General features: G+C 49.6%; 1 protein-coding gene across 2 annotated transcripts in view; it reads left to right on the forward strand.

Moving 5' to 3' along the window:
• Window positions 1-18063, forward strand: part of DNAAF5 (dynein axonemal assembly factor 5) — a 195813-nt gene that overhangs the window by 110501 nt on the left and 67249 nt on the right. For both annotated transcript variants that reach the window (XM_086940560.1, XM_086940559.1), the window contains exons 10-12: window positions 2395-2545; window positions 7739-7895; window positions 17205-17396. In XM_086940560.1, the coding sequence (XP_086796686.1) occupies window positions 2395-2545; window positions 7739-7895; window positions 17205-17396 (500 nt within the window). The remainder of the gene's footprint in view (window positions 1-2394; window positions 2546-7738; window positions 7896-17204; window positions 17397-18063) is intronic.

The following is an 18063-nucleotide window of genomic DNA, read 5'->3' on the forward strand; positions in this document are numbered from 1 at the left end:
AGAGTGTGAACCCATGATTAGGTCAGGCACCGAAGCGAGAATTATCGAGTCCATGGACGTTTGAGCTCAAGACCCTGCTGCGTCGGGAATTGAACCCTGGTCCCGGGTCTGACCTCTGCTTCAGGGTCTGCCTGCTCTAACCAGTGAGCCACACTTCTCCACAAGAGAAGTTTAGCGGGCTAATGTTAAGCTGTTGCCAGCCAGTCTTTTCTGTGATGCACATCATGTGCAATTAAGTTCTGTTCAATCAAAACTAGCAATAGAATATTGGATAGGGTTACTTCTCCACCATGGAATCTTCTGTAAATGCACAAGATTATCAGAGGTGGCTGCTACTTAACAGGGGTGGTAGGGTAAATGAAAACAACAATTTAAAAAAAACACCTGCAGGCCGGCCGAAGCCTCTCGGTCCTCTTCGGCTCCTCGGTTGACAACAGGAAGCGCAAGGGCTCCCAGACTCCCCTAGCCAATCACGGTGCTGCCTTACAGCAGTGTTGTGATTGGTCTGAGCGCCGTAAGAGGGACTAGGAGGCTGTAATGCCCATCCTGGGTGGAGAATATGCACAAACAGTGGAGAACATGCAAAGTGTCATGCGCACATAGAGTGTGCTCGCCACTCCTCCCCCTGGCCCCTGCTGTGGCCAGCCCAGCGCTTCCCCGCAACTAAGCAGGAATTGAAAACTAAAATGATAATAACATTGGTTATTATCATTTTAGTTTTCCTTTTTAAACTGCTCCCAGAGCAGTGGGGCGACACGCCTCCGCTTTAGCGTAGGAGCCGCCGCTGACTTATGTTGTTGACTGTTTACTGGTTTCAGGCAGAAATCTCAACCACCAGTGTTTATATTTCTTTAATACTAATAAGTTAATCCAAAGAAGTTCATATGACTTAGATTACCCAAACTGGTTTAAGGAAAGGAATGTTTGCAGCACACAATTCAGTGGTATTTGTTTTAAAGGCTAAACAAGCCTTGGGGAAGGGTGCTTCTCCCAGCAAGTTCAATTCATGAACTTCTCCTCTGCATTTAATACGGTAGACTGAGGAATTTTAAGTTGGAAACTCTCAGGTTGGGGTGTGCTAAGATGCTTGATGCTCCTGTTTCTTTCCTGAAAAGGTTGTTCTGAATCGATCGCATGACAATGTGAAGCTGTCATTTATTGTAATGTTTGCATTCTTGTTGTAATGTCTGCAATACAGTTACTTACTATGCAAATGAATAGATTAATGTCCTGCGATCAGTTTATCCTGTAACGACTCACGTACAGTCATATGTGTTGAAATGCAAATAAAGAAATATTTAATAAAAACTAAGATGCTTGATACTCCTGATTACAGTGATCCACAGGGTTACATGGGCATCCGTAAGGGTAGGCTGCACAGATCAATGCAAAGTATTTTTTACTGGTGTTAGGTCTGCGTTTATTGTGCCACTGCTTGCCTCACTGTGTTCCTGTGCTAAATAAAATTGTGAGCAGCTGCCTTGTCCCTTCAAATCTTGGTTCAAAATATATAACCACATTGCATTATGCAGATGAGAAAAACCCCTGTGAAGTCAAACAAGACTGCATTGAAATTAGTACTTCAAGTAATTAAAGGTTAATGTAGAACAGAAGTTAATGACTCATTGGAACAAGACCCAAGCACTGAGATTTGTAAAGGCCAGGTTGGAGGGAACCTTTAGCTGAAGCATTGACGCTAATGATAAATGCCTGAGAGCATATCCGCACAATAAATTTAGAGTCAATTAGAGTTTGCAAAGGCCCTCTAGACCCCCTTGTTCTGTTTGAGCATGATAATATTTACATTACTTAACCCCTTGGCTTGGCTTCAAAGGAGTTAAGTATTTAATGACACCTTCTTTCCATATATAGTTCAGAGCAAATAACAGAGCCAGTATACTACATGGCTAGTGTATCTAGATTGCAAGTCACAAAAATGGCTATGTAGTGCTTATTTACATGGTTGGAAAGGTTATTTGTGAAGAATGTAACTATAAGACATCTTCTTTAATAGCTGAACTCTGAGTCTGTTTTTTTATTTTCCTTAGTAAAAGTTCTTAGCCATGTCCAGTTTTTCCGGATTATAGTAAAGCCTTTATTCTGACATTCCTCTACAGTGTAATGTTGTTTTTTTATTCATTTGCAAGTGTGCGTTTTGGTATCTCTTTGATAAGTGTTGATGTCTTCCTCAAAACATTACAGCTTGGTTTGGGGAAAAATAAATAAAACCGCATTTATCTTTGGTAACAGTCCACTGAAAAGTTCATTGCAACAGAATTTACCAGTCCACAAAAAGATTGGGCTAACGCCAAATTACCTTGGGGAAATAAACGAATTACCTCTGCTTTGTACTGCTCTCACAATGCACATTTTCCTTCTTGTTTCTGGCTTAAGGCAGTTCCATCTTTATCTGGAGACTATGGTACAAGATATATTGGTTCCGAATCTACAGTGGCATGCAGGGAGGACATCGGCTGCAATCCGTACCATAGCTGTCTCTTGCCTTTGGGCTCTTCTGCAGAGTGAAGTTCTTTCATCACAACAGGTAAACGATTGTTTACAATTTGAGCTATAAAAAGTGAAATCTTAGTTTTAAGATTACTGATGGCATATTAGGAATTCAGCAGTAAGTGAATTACCTGAGACTTTTATTCACAGCACATTACACCACAGTAGACAACTTCTTGGATTTAGCAGCATCTCAGTAACTAAAATGCCAATGTCATCAATGACTGTTTCTCAGACTCAGCCCAACCTACCTCGCAATGCCCAGAGTTATCACCTAGAAATCACCTAGACATAGTCATTATTTTTCACACAATCTTAAACTGGATCTCAAACTTCACATACATGGCCTGCATCCTTAAAAATAAATCAGATAAACAACTTGCTTAGTCAGTTGGGGGTTTTTCTTTTAGTGGTCATCTGCCGAAGAATTATAGTATCACCAAATGTAAATCAATTTGGCAAAGACTAATTGCAAACTGCTTTTCAAAATGTATATGACAACCAGAAAAATGTCATCTTGCCAAAAATTACAATTTGAGTAGTGATTTTTGAAAAATATCTTCCCAGCAGGAATTAGGAGGTTAAAATGACAGGACTGTGCCCTGTGAGGAAGGGGCCATTTACTGAAGATCAATGAGAGCAGATTTTACTTATGCTCTTGTATGAACTGTGTAATTTTCACATGTGAGGGATATAGCAACAACATCTTATTTTTGATAGTGGATCAGATGACGTTTTTTAATATCACAGAAATACAAGACCTTGCAACATATGATATTATGGACTAAGGTTATCCTGATTATATGTCTGGCCATAGCACTATTCCACTGCTAATGCTGTTAATCTCAGTGGGACCAAGATTCAAGGCAATTATCAGCAATTCTTCGTTATGTGGTAATCCATTACTAGCACTTGTTTTTGAGAAAGTCACACAGGATCTACATTACAAAGAGGAAATGGCTCTACTATGTAGTCTTCTTGAAGAAATATCCTTTTACAGTCTTTGGTAGAATGCCATGAGAAAATGTATCCTTTGGATACTTTCATGAGGAAATGTTTGCTGTTCCATCAGGATCGTCCCATTAGCTGCTATTCCATTAAGGAATTTGACTACCTAGATCTTCAAGAAACTACCTTGCAGACAAGTCATGTGTCAACTCTGCCCCCCCCCCCACTCCACCCTCCATCACCAGCCCATCCCCAATCCCTATTCTCCTCTGCTCTTGCCCTACTGCTATCCAACTTTGCATGGACTGTGCATGAAGAAAGTCTTTAGCTATACACTGGTAAAACCCTGATTTCCACATACATGCACCTAGGCACTCTAGCCTTCTCAATCACTAGTATAGCTACTTGAACTGAAGAGAGGTTCAAGGTAAATTCCTACACTGTCTTCATTTTTTGCCCTTAAGCCAGTAGTCCTGCCCTGGTGTCTCCTTGTCTTTTCCTTTTCTCCATTCCCTTCTCATGACACGCAATTTTCTGTTCCTAATCCATTGGATTAGTCATTAATCTACACACATTTTAGTGTCTCTAATAGAATGCACTTTCCATTTCCTGGGTGCACTCTTCAAAGTATATACAATGGCTTGTTGCACAATATCCATTTCTATAGATTGCTTACTGCGACAATTGCATTGACGTCACAAAGATAGACCATGGTTAGCAGCAACATAGCCATTCTTGTGGATTACTCACTTGATGCTCCTCAGTAGACTTCCCAAATGATATTCAATGGTTGGTAGCATAATGCCCATTCCAGTGATTTGCTACCAGTCGTCCCTGCTTGATCCTACCCGTGATCACCTTAAGGTTAGACTCGGTGACCCCTACTCCATCTTCTATCATCCTAGAACTTTCAACGGACTTAAATTGGTGGTCTTGAAGTCTTAATTTCCAAGGTTGTCCCAGTAAAGTTGGCCGTCAAAAGCACCTCTCTCAAGTAGGATTTAGGGTTCTGGATCAATATTCCTCCAGGCAAGGTCTGACTGCTCATGGGCAGTCAGAGCCACTTTGAAGAGATTTGATGAAGGCATATTTATCCAGGTTGTTGACTTGCTTTTCTTCTTTCTCCCTATTTCTTACCCTTGATGATGTTGTGGAAGTAATGCAATGTATCAAACCAATGGGAGTCAGAGAAAATGAAGCAGTGCAGGAGTACTGGCTCCGTCCAGAGTCTCATATTCCACCTATACGATAAGCAGAATGTGATCAGTAGGATTCCAGAGCAACCATTAGATTCAAGGCCGCTTCCAAGGGCATTGTACACCAGGTATCGCAATGAGGAGCATGTGGCAGTATCAGTGGTGGGCCCCTGAGTCATATGCAGAGAAGTTAATCAATCAATTAATCAACTAGGATTTGTGGAGCACAGCCAATCACCTGCTAGGGTATCCAGGCACTAGGTTCTTGCTGGGATCAGTGGAAAATCCAGGTCTTGAGTCCCTTTCTGAATTACGCAACAGAGGATGATGTTCAGAGATGAAGGATAAAGGTCAATCCACGACTTGGTAGCGAGATAGGAGAAGGATCGTCCTCCACAGTATCTTTGGTGGATGCGGGGAGTGTGTGTGTGTGAGAGGTGGAGTGCAAGTGTCTGAAGGGTTGGTGGAAGTTCAGATGGTGGTTGATGTGTGCTGGTCCTTGGTCATGAAGGGCCTTGTAGTCGTGTGTCCACATCTTACATTGGCATCTTTTCTGTTTGGAGGGCCAGTGGAGGTTCCTGATGTGGGTGGAGGAAGCAGGGGGAGGGATGATGTGGGTCCATTTGGGCAGGTTGAGGAACAGGCTGGCAGCTGAGTTCTGTATCGTCTGAAGTCTCTCCAGGAGATGTGTGGTGATTCTTGCATGGAGCACATCACCGTAGTCTGGCCTGCTGGTGACTAGGGCTTGAGAGACGGTTTTCCTGGTGTTGGCGGGGAGCTATCTGAAGATCTTTTCAGAGCAAGCGGAGGGTGTGGAAGAAGGCAGAGGAGACTGCATTGATCTGGCATTTCATGGTGAGTTTGCTGTCCAGGATGATGCCCAGGTTATTGTCAGTTTGGATTTGTAACGCGCACAATCACCTGCAGGTCTCTAAGCGCTTGGAAATCGATGTTATTACAATAACTTGCAGGTTGCAGGCGTAATCTGTTGTTGTGAAGGTGGGATCAAGTTCGGAGGGCCACCAGGTGTTCCACGGGGAGGTGGTGTTCCCAAAAATCAGCACTTCTGTCTTGTCCGTGTTGAGCTTCAGGCAGTTGGTTTCATCCAGTTGGCGACAATCGTCCTGCATTTGTGGAATTTGGTCCTAGTGGCGGAGGAGCCTTCTGAGAGTTAAAGGAAGAATTGGGTGTCGTCCGCGTAGTTTGATGTTGAGGCCGTGGGTTGTGACGATGTCGGCCAAGGGTGTCATGTAAGTGTTTAACAAGGTGGGGCTGATGGATACACCTAGAGGGACGACACAAATGGCGGAAAGGACACTGCCTCTTCCTGTGGCCACCACTAAAGCATGAGTATGGAGCACATTAGGGCCCTAAAGCAATCACGAAGTGCCCCCTTCTGCACTCCATAGCCGAGATTTCAATCTGTTCAATCTACTGGCGAAGGCAGGGGCAAGAGTCCCACAAAGTCTTGGCACCGGCTACCAATTACCTCTTCTTCAACCCCTAGTCTAGAGCAGTTCATTTCCAGTATAGTAACATCAGTGCCAGTCCAATCTTTTCATACGGGCTAGAGAAGTAATAACACTGCCATTCCTCTTACCAGAACCAATCCCTTTATTGCAAGTGGCTGCATGGCAGTTCAGTATGCCTTGGAGCTCTATTCTGAAAAAGCCCAGTGATGCAGCACTAGTTTTCTAATGCATTGCATGAGCCAGGCCACGTCCAACCTAAAAGTCCAAGGGTTACCAGCATCTCTGTAGAATGTGTTGGTGACCACCCATGGACTCTTTGCTCTCTTGCGACCTCCAGCTGCTAAAGGTAGGTTGTCAGCTCATTCATTGGCCAAGATCAACAAAGAAAGACCCTCATGTCATAAAGCCCCTCTGGTCCCAAAGTTCCCTTCTCATAGGAGTTGTTGGGAAGGTCACTGTTACTTCCTGTGACCACCAAGACTATGGAGCTCAGTTGACCCCTAAGGAAATCACTGAGGGCCCCCTCCATGGTGCAGCCTTCAATCTGTTCGGACTACCAGCAAAGTCAGGAGCAAGACTTCCGCAGTTTCTTGGTGCTGGTGCTCATATACCTCCTTTTCAAGCTCGGGTTCCACCTCTCTGACAGGGAGTCAAGGACAGGAGGATGAAAAGCCCACTCCAAATGTCCATATCAGGGAGACCCCCTCAGGGAATCCCCAAATTGTACTGCAAGCAGCGACAGACCAGGATTTCAGAATGATATTTTGGGCAATTCGGGAGCTCACAAGTTAAGGACTCATCTTGCCGCGCATTCAGCCACACACCTCTTTACTCACACATTCTTCATCACCAAAAACACTGCATACAATAGATTGATCAAAAGGAAGGTGACAAGAGGATTGCTGGCCATCATCCAAAGGACCTGGTCTAGTGCACTGTTCCTTACGCCTTTAACTCCTTGGAGTTTCTCTGTTTTCTTTACACTTTATTGCTCTTCTAAATAGCCACCATCCACCTCATAAACATCTTGGACTCAGCCAAACTTTTATCTAGCTAATTACAGACTATTCATTACAGCAGACAACTATTCCAAAAGTATATTTTTTTGGGAAAACTCAGCCTCCAAGAAAGCCCCACCACTAAGACCTGGAGAAAGGTTTGCTCAACCTCACTGAGACTCTAACCATCAGTCGGAAAATTGTTGATCCATTCACATAAAAGGCAATGCTGTAAATGTCATAGTTTTCTCATCTGCCAACCTCTGGTGCCACTAAACTGGAATCACCTCCTGTTTCAAACACTTCTATGTTGAGTCTGTGAAACAAGGTCTTACAAACATGGCATCCATTTCAGAGTCACCACACAATACCTCCAACCAACTCGATTCTTTCTACCTCGCTGTAAAAACCATTGTAGATTCTTCTGTACACACCCCCCAAACTATACTCTGTACCATAATCACTAGCTATAATACTTAATAAAGGGCAAGTAAAATATTCCTTCACCAAAGCTGTAAGTGTTTTATAATTGTTAAAAGGTTCCAGTGGTTTTGCAAGTAAGCAATTTACCAGGAAGTGCCTGGTATATTGATGCAGTGTTTTTGTTTATTTCTAGATTTTGCATGTGCAGGACATGTTGATGCCTCAGGTGATTACAACACTGGATGAAGATTCCAAGATGACTAGGTTATTGTCATGCCGTATCATCAACACACTGCTAAAAAATTCTGGGAATCAGTTTGACCCTGATAGACTAAACAAAATTTACCCTGGTAAGAATGGTTTATTATTTATAGAAGCATGATGTATATGACTCTTTTGCAGTCGATGAGGCATTACTTATGTTATAATTGTTTGAACCGTGTTAATACATTTGTGTAACACTGTTGGAATTGGGGGTTGCCCAAGTCTCAAAGGGGGTAGCATGGCATCAAGCGGGCAGGCCAAATTTGGAGGACATGTGAAGCACTCACGCAGTACCCTCAGTCAACACACCAGGCACACTACAAAAGAGGCAGGACACCAATCTGAGTTGGAAAATTAAACAGTTTAGTACCTCCAACCTGCAAGGCAAAAATGCATTCACAGTGTCATCATAACATGGCGCCAACTGGCACCAGAGCCAAGTATTTCAGAGGGGGATTATTTACATGGGACCAAAAAGGGATTGAGTCCATAGTCCATAGCTATAAGGAAAAAGGGATGGTTAATCAAACATTAGACCTGGAGCCCAATCTGGCGGGGCCAACTCAGGGTCTCATCCTCAGGGGTGGGCTGTAATTGCAAACTCTAATATTATGCATTAATACACTTTATGCGTTATTACGCCAAACCCCACCTCTGTAAGGGAAAACAGGACATCACAGAACCTTTAATATTAGACAGGAGTACCTGTAATAAAACATCAGGTTTCTTCCCCCCTCCCCCTAGGGAATTACACGTCAGGCAGGGCCTACTCAGGGTCTCATCCTTAGGGGGGTTGGCTGGAAATGTAAGATACAACATTATGCATAAATACACCTCATGTATTATAACGCCAATCCCCACCCCTGTGAAGGAAACTTCAGGGCATCACAGAAAATCCCAACATACAGGAACACCTGCAATAAATCAGATTAGGGATATCAAACATCAGTCGGAAGCATTAATATGCATTAGCATCAGTAACCTCCTATCACTCCGACACGACCCCTGTAAGGGAAACATCAGGGCATCATGGCACAGAATAGACAGGAGCACCTGTAACAATTCAGCAAGGCTTGCTCCTTAACAGGGGATGGGACTAGGGGCCTGGAACAACATGTCAGGCCAACCTCTGGGCTCACCTGCAATAAAGGGCACCACCCGGTCTACTCCATCATCCCTGTGGGTTTATCACAACAGCCCAAATACATTTAAAATTCGGCACACACCTGCAAAAGAAAAAGTCACCTTCACCTGCCCGGAGGCACAAAAGCCTTAACTATAAAACCACCTAGGCAGTACATAACGGTAGTATCAATCATAAGCAGGGGCGCAATAACCTAAGCACCCAGCATTGACATAAGGTGTGGCCGTGTCTCAGGGGGGCATCGATAATTCCCTGGGGGACCCTATGGGCTAGCTATCGGCCTCCTCCTACTGGCACAGTCTACTGGGGCCACAGACTCCGGCGGGGCCCAACGTTGCAGGTACCCACTGCCAGACGGGGCACCTGATAAGGTAACTCAGTCCCCGGGGGCGGGCACCGGCAATGTACCCCGTTGCCCCCCCTCCCTCCACCAACTTAAGACAGGCCCACACTCACCGGCAGTCCAGGGACTCCTTGGCGGTAGGGGCAGGCACCGACAATGTGCCTCGAGGCCCCTGCCGCACAGCGTTCAACTCACGGGGCTTCCCCGACCAACCGGGAGCCTCGCGGGTCCTGCAGCACCCTCACATCAGGGTGGAAGAAAGGAGGGGTTTGCGCTTCCTCGAGCGCCCCTCCCAGCGGTATCTTTCGGCTTCTCCCGGGCCCTTCTGCCTCACAGGGGCCCGGGGTTTTCAAACGGCGTCGGCGGGGCCACCGGGGACGGCGCAGGGACCTGGCCCGCGAGGGGGAAGCCTGCCTGGCTTTCCTCCCTCCTCCTTCGGGTCGCTTCTTCCGTGTCGGCGGGCTGGCACCGACAGTGTGCCCCGGCCCCGCCTTCTCCACTGGCCCCTCACTCTGGGGCTCAGACCGGCGGGGTGGCCTCCCGCGACGGTCGCTTCTCTCGTCGGGGCTCCCCCTTCGTCCACGGGGGCCCCACACCAGCGCTTCACCCGGGTCCCCCTCCTTCCTCACGGGGACCCGGGGCTCTGATTCCGCCTCTTCTGGCCTTGCCGGCCGTCAACCAATCCCTGCGCGGCCTCTTAGGTCACGGCCGCGCAGGCCAATCCGTGCGCGGCGGGGGCGGGCCGATGACGCGGCCTGGCTCCCCCGTCACGTGATGCGGGAGTCGACGGCCTCAGGGCCGAGCGCGGCCCTTCCTTCACTTCGGCGGCCCTCTCCTGGTACCGGGGGCCGCCGCAACGACACCCACGACAGTGGGGGGTCCCCACGACAGCGCCGGGCCGCGGCAGTGATATCGGCAGCACAAGGGGTAGGCTCCCTTTTTAATTAATTATTTATATGCAGACAGCGCGCTGACACGAGGGTAGGCTCCTCAGCGCTGTTTTCTCCTCACAGTTCCCTCAGTGCCCGGGCTGCGATAAAGGGGTAGGCTTCCTTCCCAATTGACCAATTAAATGGCGGACAGCGCCAAAACGAGGGTAGGCTCCTCACACTCGATCCTCCTCACAGTGCCCTCAGGCCACAGCGCGATTCTCCTCAGCAGATGGCGCTATTTACAGCGCACTGCTCTTCAGCGCTTCACCACACAGCGTTATTCTCAACACACTGCTTCCTGCGCCCACACGGCAGTTCTGGGGCAAATTAGCGCTATTTCTCCTCACAGTCTTCTCAGTGCTATGGCGCTATTCACAGCGCACTGCTTGTTCAGCAGTCCAGGGGCAGGTTGACTGAGGCAGGTCAGTGAGGCACAGTTCCTCAGGGGCACACTCCTCACCTCCTGGGGGGTTCAAGTCCACAGCATTCCTCCTCATGTGGGCACCTCTTTCCTTCAGCGCTGGCGTAGTTCAAGGTCCCACAGCGTCAGTGTCCTGGGTAGGGCCCTCCCTTGTCAGGGGCCCATGGGGACAGCAGCGGGGGGGGTTTATAGGGGTGCAGGGCCCAGCTCACAGGCCCATGTGGCGGTCGCACCTCACAGCAGGTCCCCCTCCCTTCCTTGTCCCAGCGCTGACTGACTCTCTGGTGACACTTCCCCCTATTTATATCCTCCTCCCAGGCAGTGCCAGGACCTTCTAGAATGTTGGCACATCTAGCCTAAACTGGTTCTAGGGGAGGGGGTGAGCACCCTGGGTGCCAGGCTTTCCCTCCAAAAGCTAGGGGTTGCTGGGTAATGTTATCTAGACAGCTGACCTATGTCAGTCAGGTGGCAAAACCCATGGCCATGGCATCCATTTTAAAAACAATACATTTCAGTCAGGTGCGTTTTCAAAATGGGGGATATTTACAAGTGTTCACATTATGTCAGGTAATTACATGTTTCAAAAGAGGTCTCACACCACTCATGGCCTATACAGGTTTAATCCCATGGGGGAGACAATCCAGATAAGGGGGGTCAAAAGCGAAAAATTTTGGGGGAAAAAGGCCAAGTCCAACACGACTCCCCCCCAGCCAAAAGCCAGGGTAGACACATCAATGCCTTGATGGGCTTCCCTGCTTGGGGCGGAAAAAGGTGGACGCAGGCCTGCAACTACTGGAGCACCTGCAGTCTCTCCTCCACTCTGGAACCCAATGGTTCTCCTTCGCAACCCTCCCTTCACCAACAGAACCACCCCACTGGTGTTCCCTAGTGGGATGTCTCTCTTTCCTAGAGTGGGAGGCTCTAGCCTCAGGCTTGTGATACTCTGGAACCACTCTCTTCTCTCCAAATTTCCACTGGTCCACCCACCTGGGGTCTACACCCTCAGAATGACCAGCCCTTAGGGGCGAGGCTCCCCTCCCCCTACTTCTCCTCCTTGGGTTCCTCCATCTCCTACGCCTGGGGACACCCTCACACAACTCTCTCCCCAACCTGGAGTCGAAACTCACAGGCTGAACCGGTGACAGGGGCGAGTCCTCCCTCTCCCTGCACCCCCTCCCAGAATTCTGCACCCTCCTACCCGGAGAAGTACCCCTGGGAGTCACTTCAGGGGGGACTCTGATTACAGATGTCCCTCCCACCAGGGCAGGCAACTCCTGTCCCTGGCCACCCAACCCGGGATCTATGCCCTGTGGCTGAGCTGGTGACAGAGAAGAGACCTTCCTCCCTCTGCACCCCCTCCCAGAGTTCCGCACCCTCCCACTGGAAGTGGTACCCCTGGGAGTCAATTTGGTAGGGACCTGCTTTACAGGAACCCCACCCTCCAGGCCAGGCAACTCCTGAACCCGGAACCCCAGTCCAAGATCTAGACCCTGTGACTGGTCAGTCCCCCGAACCACTGGAGCTCTGATTAATGATGCTCCGGGTTCTCCTGACATAAGGGGATCCCTCCCTCTGGATGACACATCGGGGCAGCCTAGCCTCCCAAGCTGGGGTTCTCTTAAAGAACACTCCAGGCCTGGTGGCCGCAGCTGGGGTACCTTGGGACACCTCCCCGTCTCACTCCCTTCGGGATCATTCCCCTCAGCCTTCCCAGACACTCTGGCACTTACCCAGAGGTCTGCCTCCCGTGCAAGTTCCCTGGGGTCTGAGAACCCGCACTGCAACAGATGGTGACGCAGTCTTGGGAAACAACTCCTCAGCATGTGCTCCCGGATAACGGCATGGCACAGCCCTTCCCAATCCTCCACTGCTCTCCTCACCACCCAATCCTCCAGTACAGTCCAACACTCCTCCTCAAATTCTCCCCAGGACTGATGGGACAGCTTTCCCCTGCCCCTCAACACTAACCCGTCCTCCTCTTCCGGGGAATCAGGCACAGTCTCCTGGGCTTCGGGAGTGGGACACCTTGCACTGGTCCTACACTCGCTGCCACCACTGGATCCCACCCTCCTTGGTGAATCCAGACTCCTGAAACCACTCTCAGGGGTCAACCTACCCACCTGAGCTGATCTCTCTCTGGCGAAGGCCCTCTCCGCCTCCGCCATCCTCTCCAGCGCTAGGACTCTTTCAGTCTCTAGGCGCTGCTCTTCTACCCTCAGCTGCGCTAAGCCCTCGGTATGCCTGAGCTTTGCCAGCGCCAGCTGATACTCCCTCTCTTCCCTCCTATCTACCCATTCTTCTGGGGACAGGGAAAGGGATGGGGCAGTGCCCCCGGGACTGGACCCAGTGCGAGACTCCCTATCTTCGGTGTCCTCCACAGCTACTGGCATCTCCGCCCTCTCCAATTCTTCCTCCTCCTCGGAATAACTACCTCCCAGGGTTCTGGATGGGGAGCCCTCTTTCTGGTCTCTAACCCACTGACCCTTCAACACCTCGGGGGGGTAGTCAGACAAGTCCCCATCAATCTCCAAAGGCTCTCCCCTCTTGAGGGCCTCATAGAGAAACAGGTTCCTCCTAATGTTCCCTACTGGGGGTATCCCTCTCTCCAGGAGGAAGTCTATCACCTCCTGTTCGGTGTATTCCATCAGTTCCACTTCCTGGTAGACCAACCCCATCGTGGCGAGGTACACCCGGGACACACCCTCCCAGTGGAACAAGGGGACAATTCAAAACACTCTTCTGGAGGAAGCAATCAAAAAACAATAATCCCCACAACAAGGCTCGGATTACCTCCAAGCTCTATTTGCAGTGTAACCTGTGGCCGCTGTGGTACTGCGCAAGCACAAGTCCTATCCCACCGCTCTGCCACCAAATGTTGGAATTGGGGGTTGCCCAAGTCTCAAAGGGGGTAGCATGGCATCAAGCGGGCAGGCCAAATTTGGAGGACATGTGAAGCACTCACGCAGTACCCTCAGTCAACACACCAGGCACACTACAAAAGAGGCAGGACACCAATCTGAGTTGGAAAATTAAACAGTTTAGTACCTCCAACCTGCAAGGCAAAAATGCATTCACAGTGTCATCATAACATGGCGCCAACTGGCACCAGAGCCAAGTATTTCAGAGGGGGATTATTTACATGGGACCAAAAAGGGATTGAGTCCATAGTCCATAGCTATAAGGAAAAAGGGATGGTTAATCAAACATTAGACCTGGAGCCCAATCTGGCGGGGCCAACTCAGGGTCTCATCCTCAGGGGTGGGCTGTAATTGCAAACTCTAATATTATGCATTAATACACTTTATGCGTTATTACGCCAAACCCCACCTCTGTAAGGGAAAACAGGACATCACAGAACCTTTAATATTAGACAGGAGTACCTGTAATAAAACATCAGGTTTCTTCCCCCCTCCCCCTAGGGAATTACACGTCAGGCAGGGCCTACTCAGGGTCTCATCCTTAGGGGGGTTGGCTGGAAATGTAAGATACAACATTATGCATAAATACACCTCATGTATTATAACGCCAATCCCCACCCCTGTGAAGGAAACTTCAGGGCATCACAGAAAATCCCAACATACAGGAACACCTGCAATAAATCAGATTAGGGATATCAAACATCAGTCGGAAGCATTAATATGCATTAGCATCAGTAACCTCCTATCACTCCGACACGACCCCTGTAAGGGAAACATCAGGGCATCATGGCACAGAATAGACAGGAGCACCTGTAACAATTCAGCAAGGCTTGCTCCTTAACAGGGGATGGGACTAGGGGCCTGGAACAACATGTCAGGCCAACCTCTGGGCTCACCTGCAATAAAGGGCACCACCCGGTCTACTCCATCATCCCTGTGGGTTTATCACAACAGCCCAAATACATTTAAAATTCGGCACACACCTGCAAAAGAAAAAGTCACCTTCACCTGCCCGGAGGCACAAAAGCCTTAACTATAAAACCACCTAGGCAGTACATAACGGTAGTATCAATCATAAGCAGGGGCGCAATAACCTAAGCACCCAGCATTGACATAAGGTGTGGCCGTGTCTCAGGGGGGCATCGATAATTCCCTGGGGGACCCTATGGGCTAGCTATCGGCCTCCTCCTACTGGCACAGTCTACTGGGGCCACAGACTCCGGCGGGGCCCAACGTTGCAGGTACCCACTGCCAGACGGGGCACCTGATAAGGTAACTCAGTCCCCGGGGGCGGGCACCGGCAATGTACCCCGTTGCCCCCCCTCCCTCCACCAACTTAAGACAGGCCCACACTCACCGGCAGTCCAGGGACTCCTTGGCGGTAGGGGCAGGCACCGACAATGTGCCTCGAGGCCCCTGCCGCACAGCGTTCAACTCACGGGGCTTCCCCGACCAACCGGGAGCCTCGCGGGTCCTGCAGCACCCTCACATCAGGGTGGAAGAAAGGAGGGGTTTGCGCTTCCTCGAGCGCCCCTCCCAGCGGTATCTTTCGGCTTCTCCCGGGCCCTTCTGCCTCACAGGGGCCCGGGGTTTTCAAACGGCGTCGGCGGGGCCACCGGGGACGGCGCAGGGACCTGGCCCGCGAGGGGGAAGCCTGCCTGGCTTTCCTCCCTCCTCCTTCGGGTCGCTTCTTCCGTGTCGGCGGGCTGGCACCGACAGTGTGCCCCGGCCCCGCCTTCTCCACTGGCCCCTCACTCTGGGGCTCAGACCGGCGGGGTGGCCTCCCGCGACGGTCGCTTCTCTCGTCGGGGCTCCCCCTTCGTCCACGGGGGCCCCACACCAGCGCTTCACCCGGGTCCCCCTCCTTCCTCACGGGGACCCGGGGCTCTGATTCCGCCTCTTCTGGCCTTGCCGGCCGTCAACCAATCCCTGCGCGGCCTCTTAGGTCACGGCCGCGCAGGCCAATCCGTGCGCGGCGGGGGCGGGCCGATGACGCGGCCTGGCTCCCCCGTCACGTGATGCGGGAGTCGACGGCCTCAGGGCCGAGCGCGGCCCTTCCTTCACTTCGGCGGCCCTCTCCTGGTACCGGGGGCCGCCGCAACGACACCCACGACAGTGGGGGGTCCCCACGACAGCGCCGGGCCGCGGCAGTGATATCGGCAGCACAAGGGGTAGGCTCCCTTTTTAATTAATTATTTATATGCAGACAGCGCGCTGACACGAGGGTAGGCTCCTCAGCGCTGTTTTCTCCTCACAGTTCCCTCAGTGCCCGGGCTGCGATAAAGGGGTAGGCTTCCTTCCCAATTGACCAATTAAATGGCGGACAGCGCCAAAACGAGGGTAGGCTCCTCACACTCGATCCTCCTCACAGTGCCCTCAGGCCACAGCGCGATTCTCCTCAGCAGATGGCGCTATTTACAGCGCACTGCTCTTCAGCGCTTCACCACACAGCGTTATTCTCAACACACTGCTTCCTGCGCCCACACGGCAGTTCTGGGGCAAATTAGCGCTATTTCTCCTCACAGTCTTCTCAGTGCTATGGCGCTATTCACAGCGCACTGCTTGTTCAGCAGTCCAGGGGCAGGTTGACTGAGGCAGGTCAGTGAGGCACAGTTCCTCAGGGGCACACTCCTCACCTCCTGGGGGGTTCAAGTCCACAGCATTCCTCCTCATGTGGGCACCTCTTTCCTTCAGCGCTGGCGTAGTTCAAGGTCCCACAGCGTCAGTGTCCTGGGTAGGGCCCTCCCTTGTCAGGGGCCCATGGGGACAGCAGCGGGGGGGGTTTATAGGGGTGCAGGGCCCAGCTCACAGGCCCATGTGGCGGTCGCACCTCACAGCAGGTCCCCCTCCCTTCCTTGTCCCAGCGCTGACTGACTCTCTGGTGACACTTCCCCCTATTTATATCCTCCTCCCAGGCAGTGCCAGGACCTTCTAGAATGTTGGCACATCTAGCCTAAACTGGTTCTAGGGGAGGGGGTGAGCACCCTGGGTGCCAGGCTTTCCCTCCAAAAGCTAGGGGTTGCTGGGTAATGTTATCTAGACAGCTGACCTATGTCAGTCAGGTGGCAAAACCCATGGCCATGGCATCCATTTTAAAAACAATACATTTCAGTCAGGTGCGTTTTCAAAATGGGGGATATTTACAAGTGTTCACATTATGTCAGGTAATTACATGTTTCAAAAGAGGTCTCACACCACTCATGGCCTATACAGGTTTAATCCCATGGGGGAGACAATCCAGATAAGGGGGGTCAAAAGCGAAAAATTTTGGGGGAAAAAGGCCAAGTCCAACAAACACTCTAACCTAATGATGTACAACTAAGTACTTGCAGACAAAGGCGTGCAACGTATAACAGAAGGCATTGCAACTTTGCAGCCTCTAATACAGTTATATATAGGATAAAAAAACAGGTTGTTAATAGGTAGCCAAAGATTGGTCAAAGTAGTGGTCCATCCATGATCTGAGAGCTTGCATGAGTCGTGTTGATGTAGTAGCCAGCATATTAGCTTGTAGGTGTGATCAAGTGGTACATCAGCTGAGGGGTTCGTGAATTTTAAATGCATGTGAATTTGTTGGATGTCACACTAATTGAGACCTAAACCTACTATTCCCCACCTTTCTGTTTTTTTTTTTTAGAACTCTTAAAGCGCCTCGATGATGCGTCCGATGAAGTGAGAGTTGCCGCTCTTAAAGCCTTGATCACTTGGTTTAAGAGTATCACAGATGATTATGAAAGGACTACTTTTAAGGCACATGTTGAATTTTTATACCAAGGACTGTTGGTCCATCTTGATGACCCTGACAGCAGTATTCAGGGAGCTGTGTTGGGTAAGTCATAAAAAATACAGTCTGTTGCTTGAGCGCATGATAGGAAAAGAAACACTGAAATCCAAACTCTTTAAACCATCCAATCAGTAGTCAACGTTGTTTCGAATGAATTGAAACTATATGTATTGCAGCATAACAGTGCTTATCGTAGCAAAGTGTTTGAAGAGAGGCATGGGCAAAGGAACTGCACATGCTTTAACAATAAACAGGAAAAGAGTGCAAAGCATCCTTGGGAAAATAATTGAGGAGAAGAGGGAGGGCAGCAAAAAAAGGCAGGGTGTAATGGGGCACTGATGAGTTATTGGGTGAATACATTGGTGAAGGTGAAAAACCTGTGGGTTTAGATTCTGCCTCCCAAAATCAAAATAATTGCCAACTGGCTTTCAGAAAGTTGGTTTTGATGTTTTGGGATGCAAGTATTTCTTTTGGATCATACGACATATATTGGGTATTGCTTAACAAAAAACATTGATCCATCATGAGTAGTGTCCAGTCTGGCTTTGAATGCTGGGTTTCGAACGTCCGGAGTAGCTGCATGTATTCTGTGCATCTTCCTTTATTATCTTATTGCCAAGAGCAGTGTTTTCCTATTAGGCATTTTCTTGGCTGTTTAAAAGTAAAAAGTAATGCAAAAGAATACAATCTAGGTTCCTGTTTCTAAAACATA

The sequence above is a fragment of the Lissotriton vulgaris genome, chromosome 10 (assembly GCF_964263255.1).
Source record: "Lissotriton vulgaris chromosome 10, aLisVul1.2, whole genome shotgun sequence".
In the NCBI taxonomy this organism is placed as follows: domain Eukaryota; kingdom Metazoa; phylum Chordata; class Amphibia; order Caudata; family Salamandridae; genus Lissotriton; species Lissotriton vulgaris.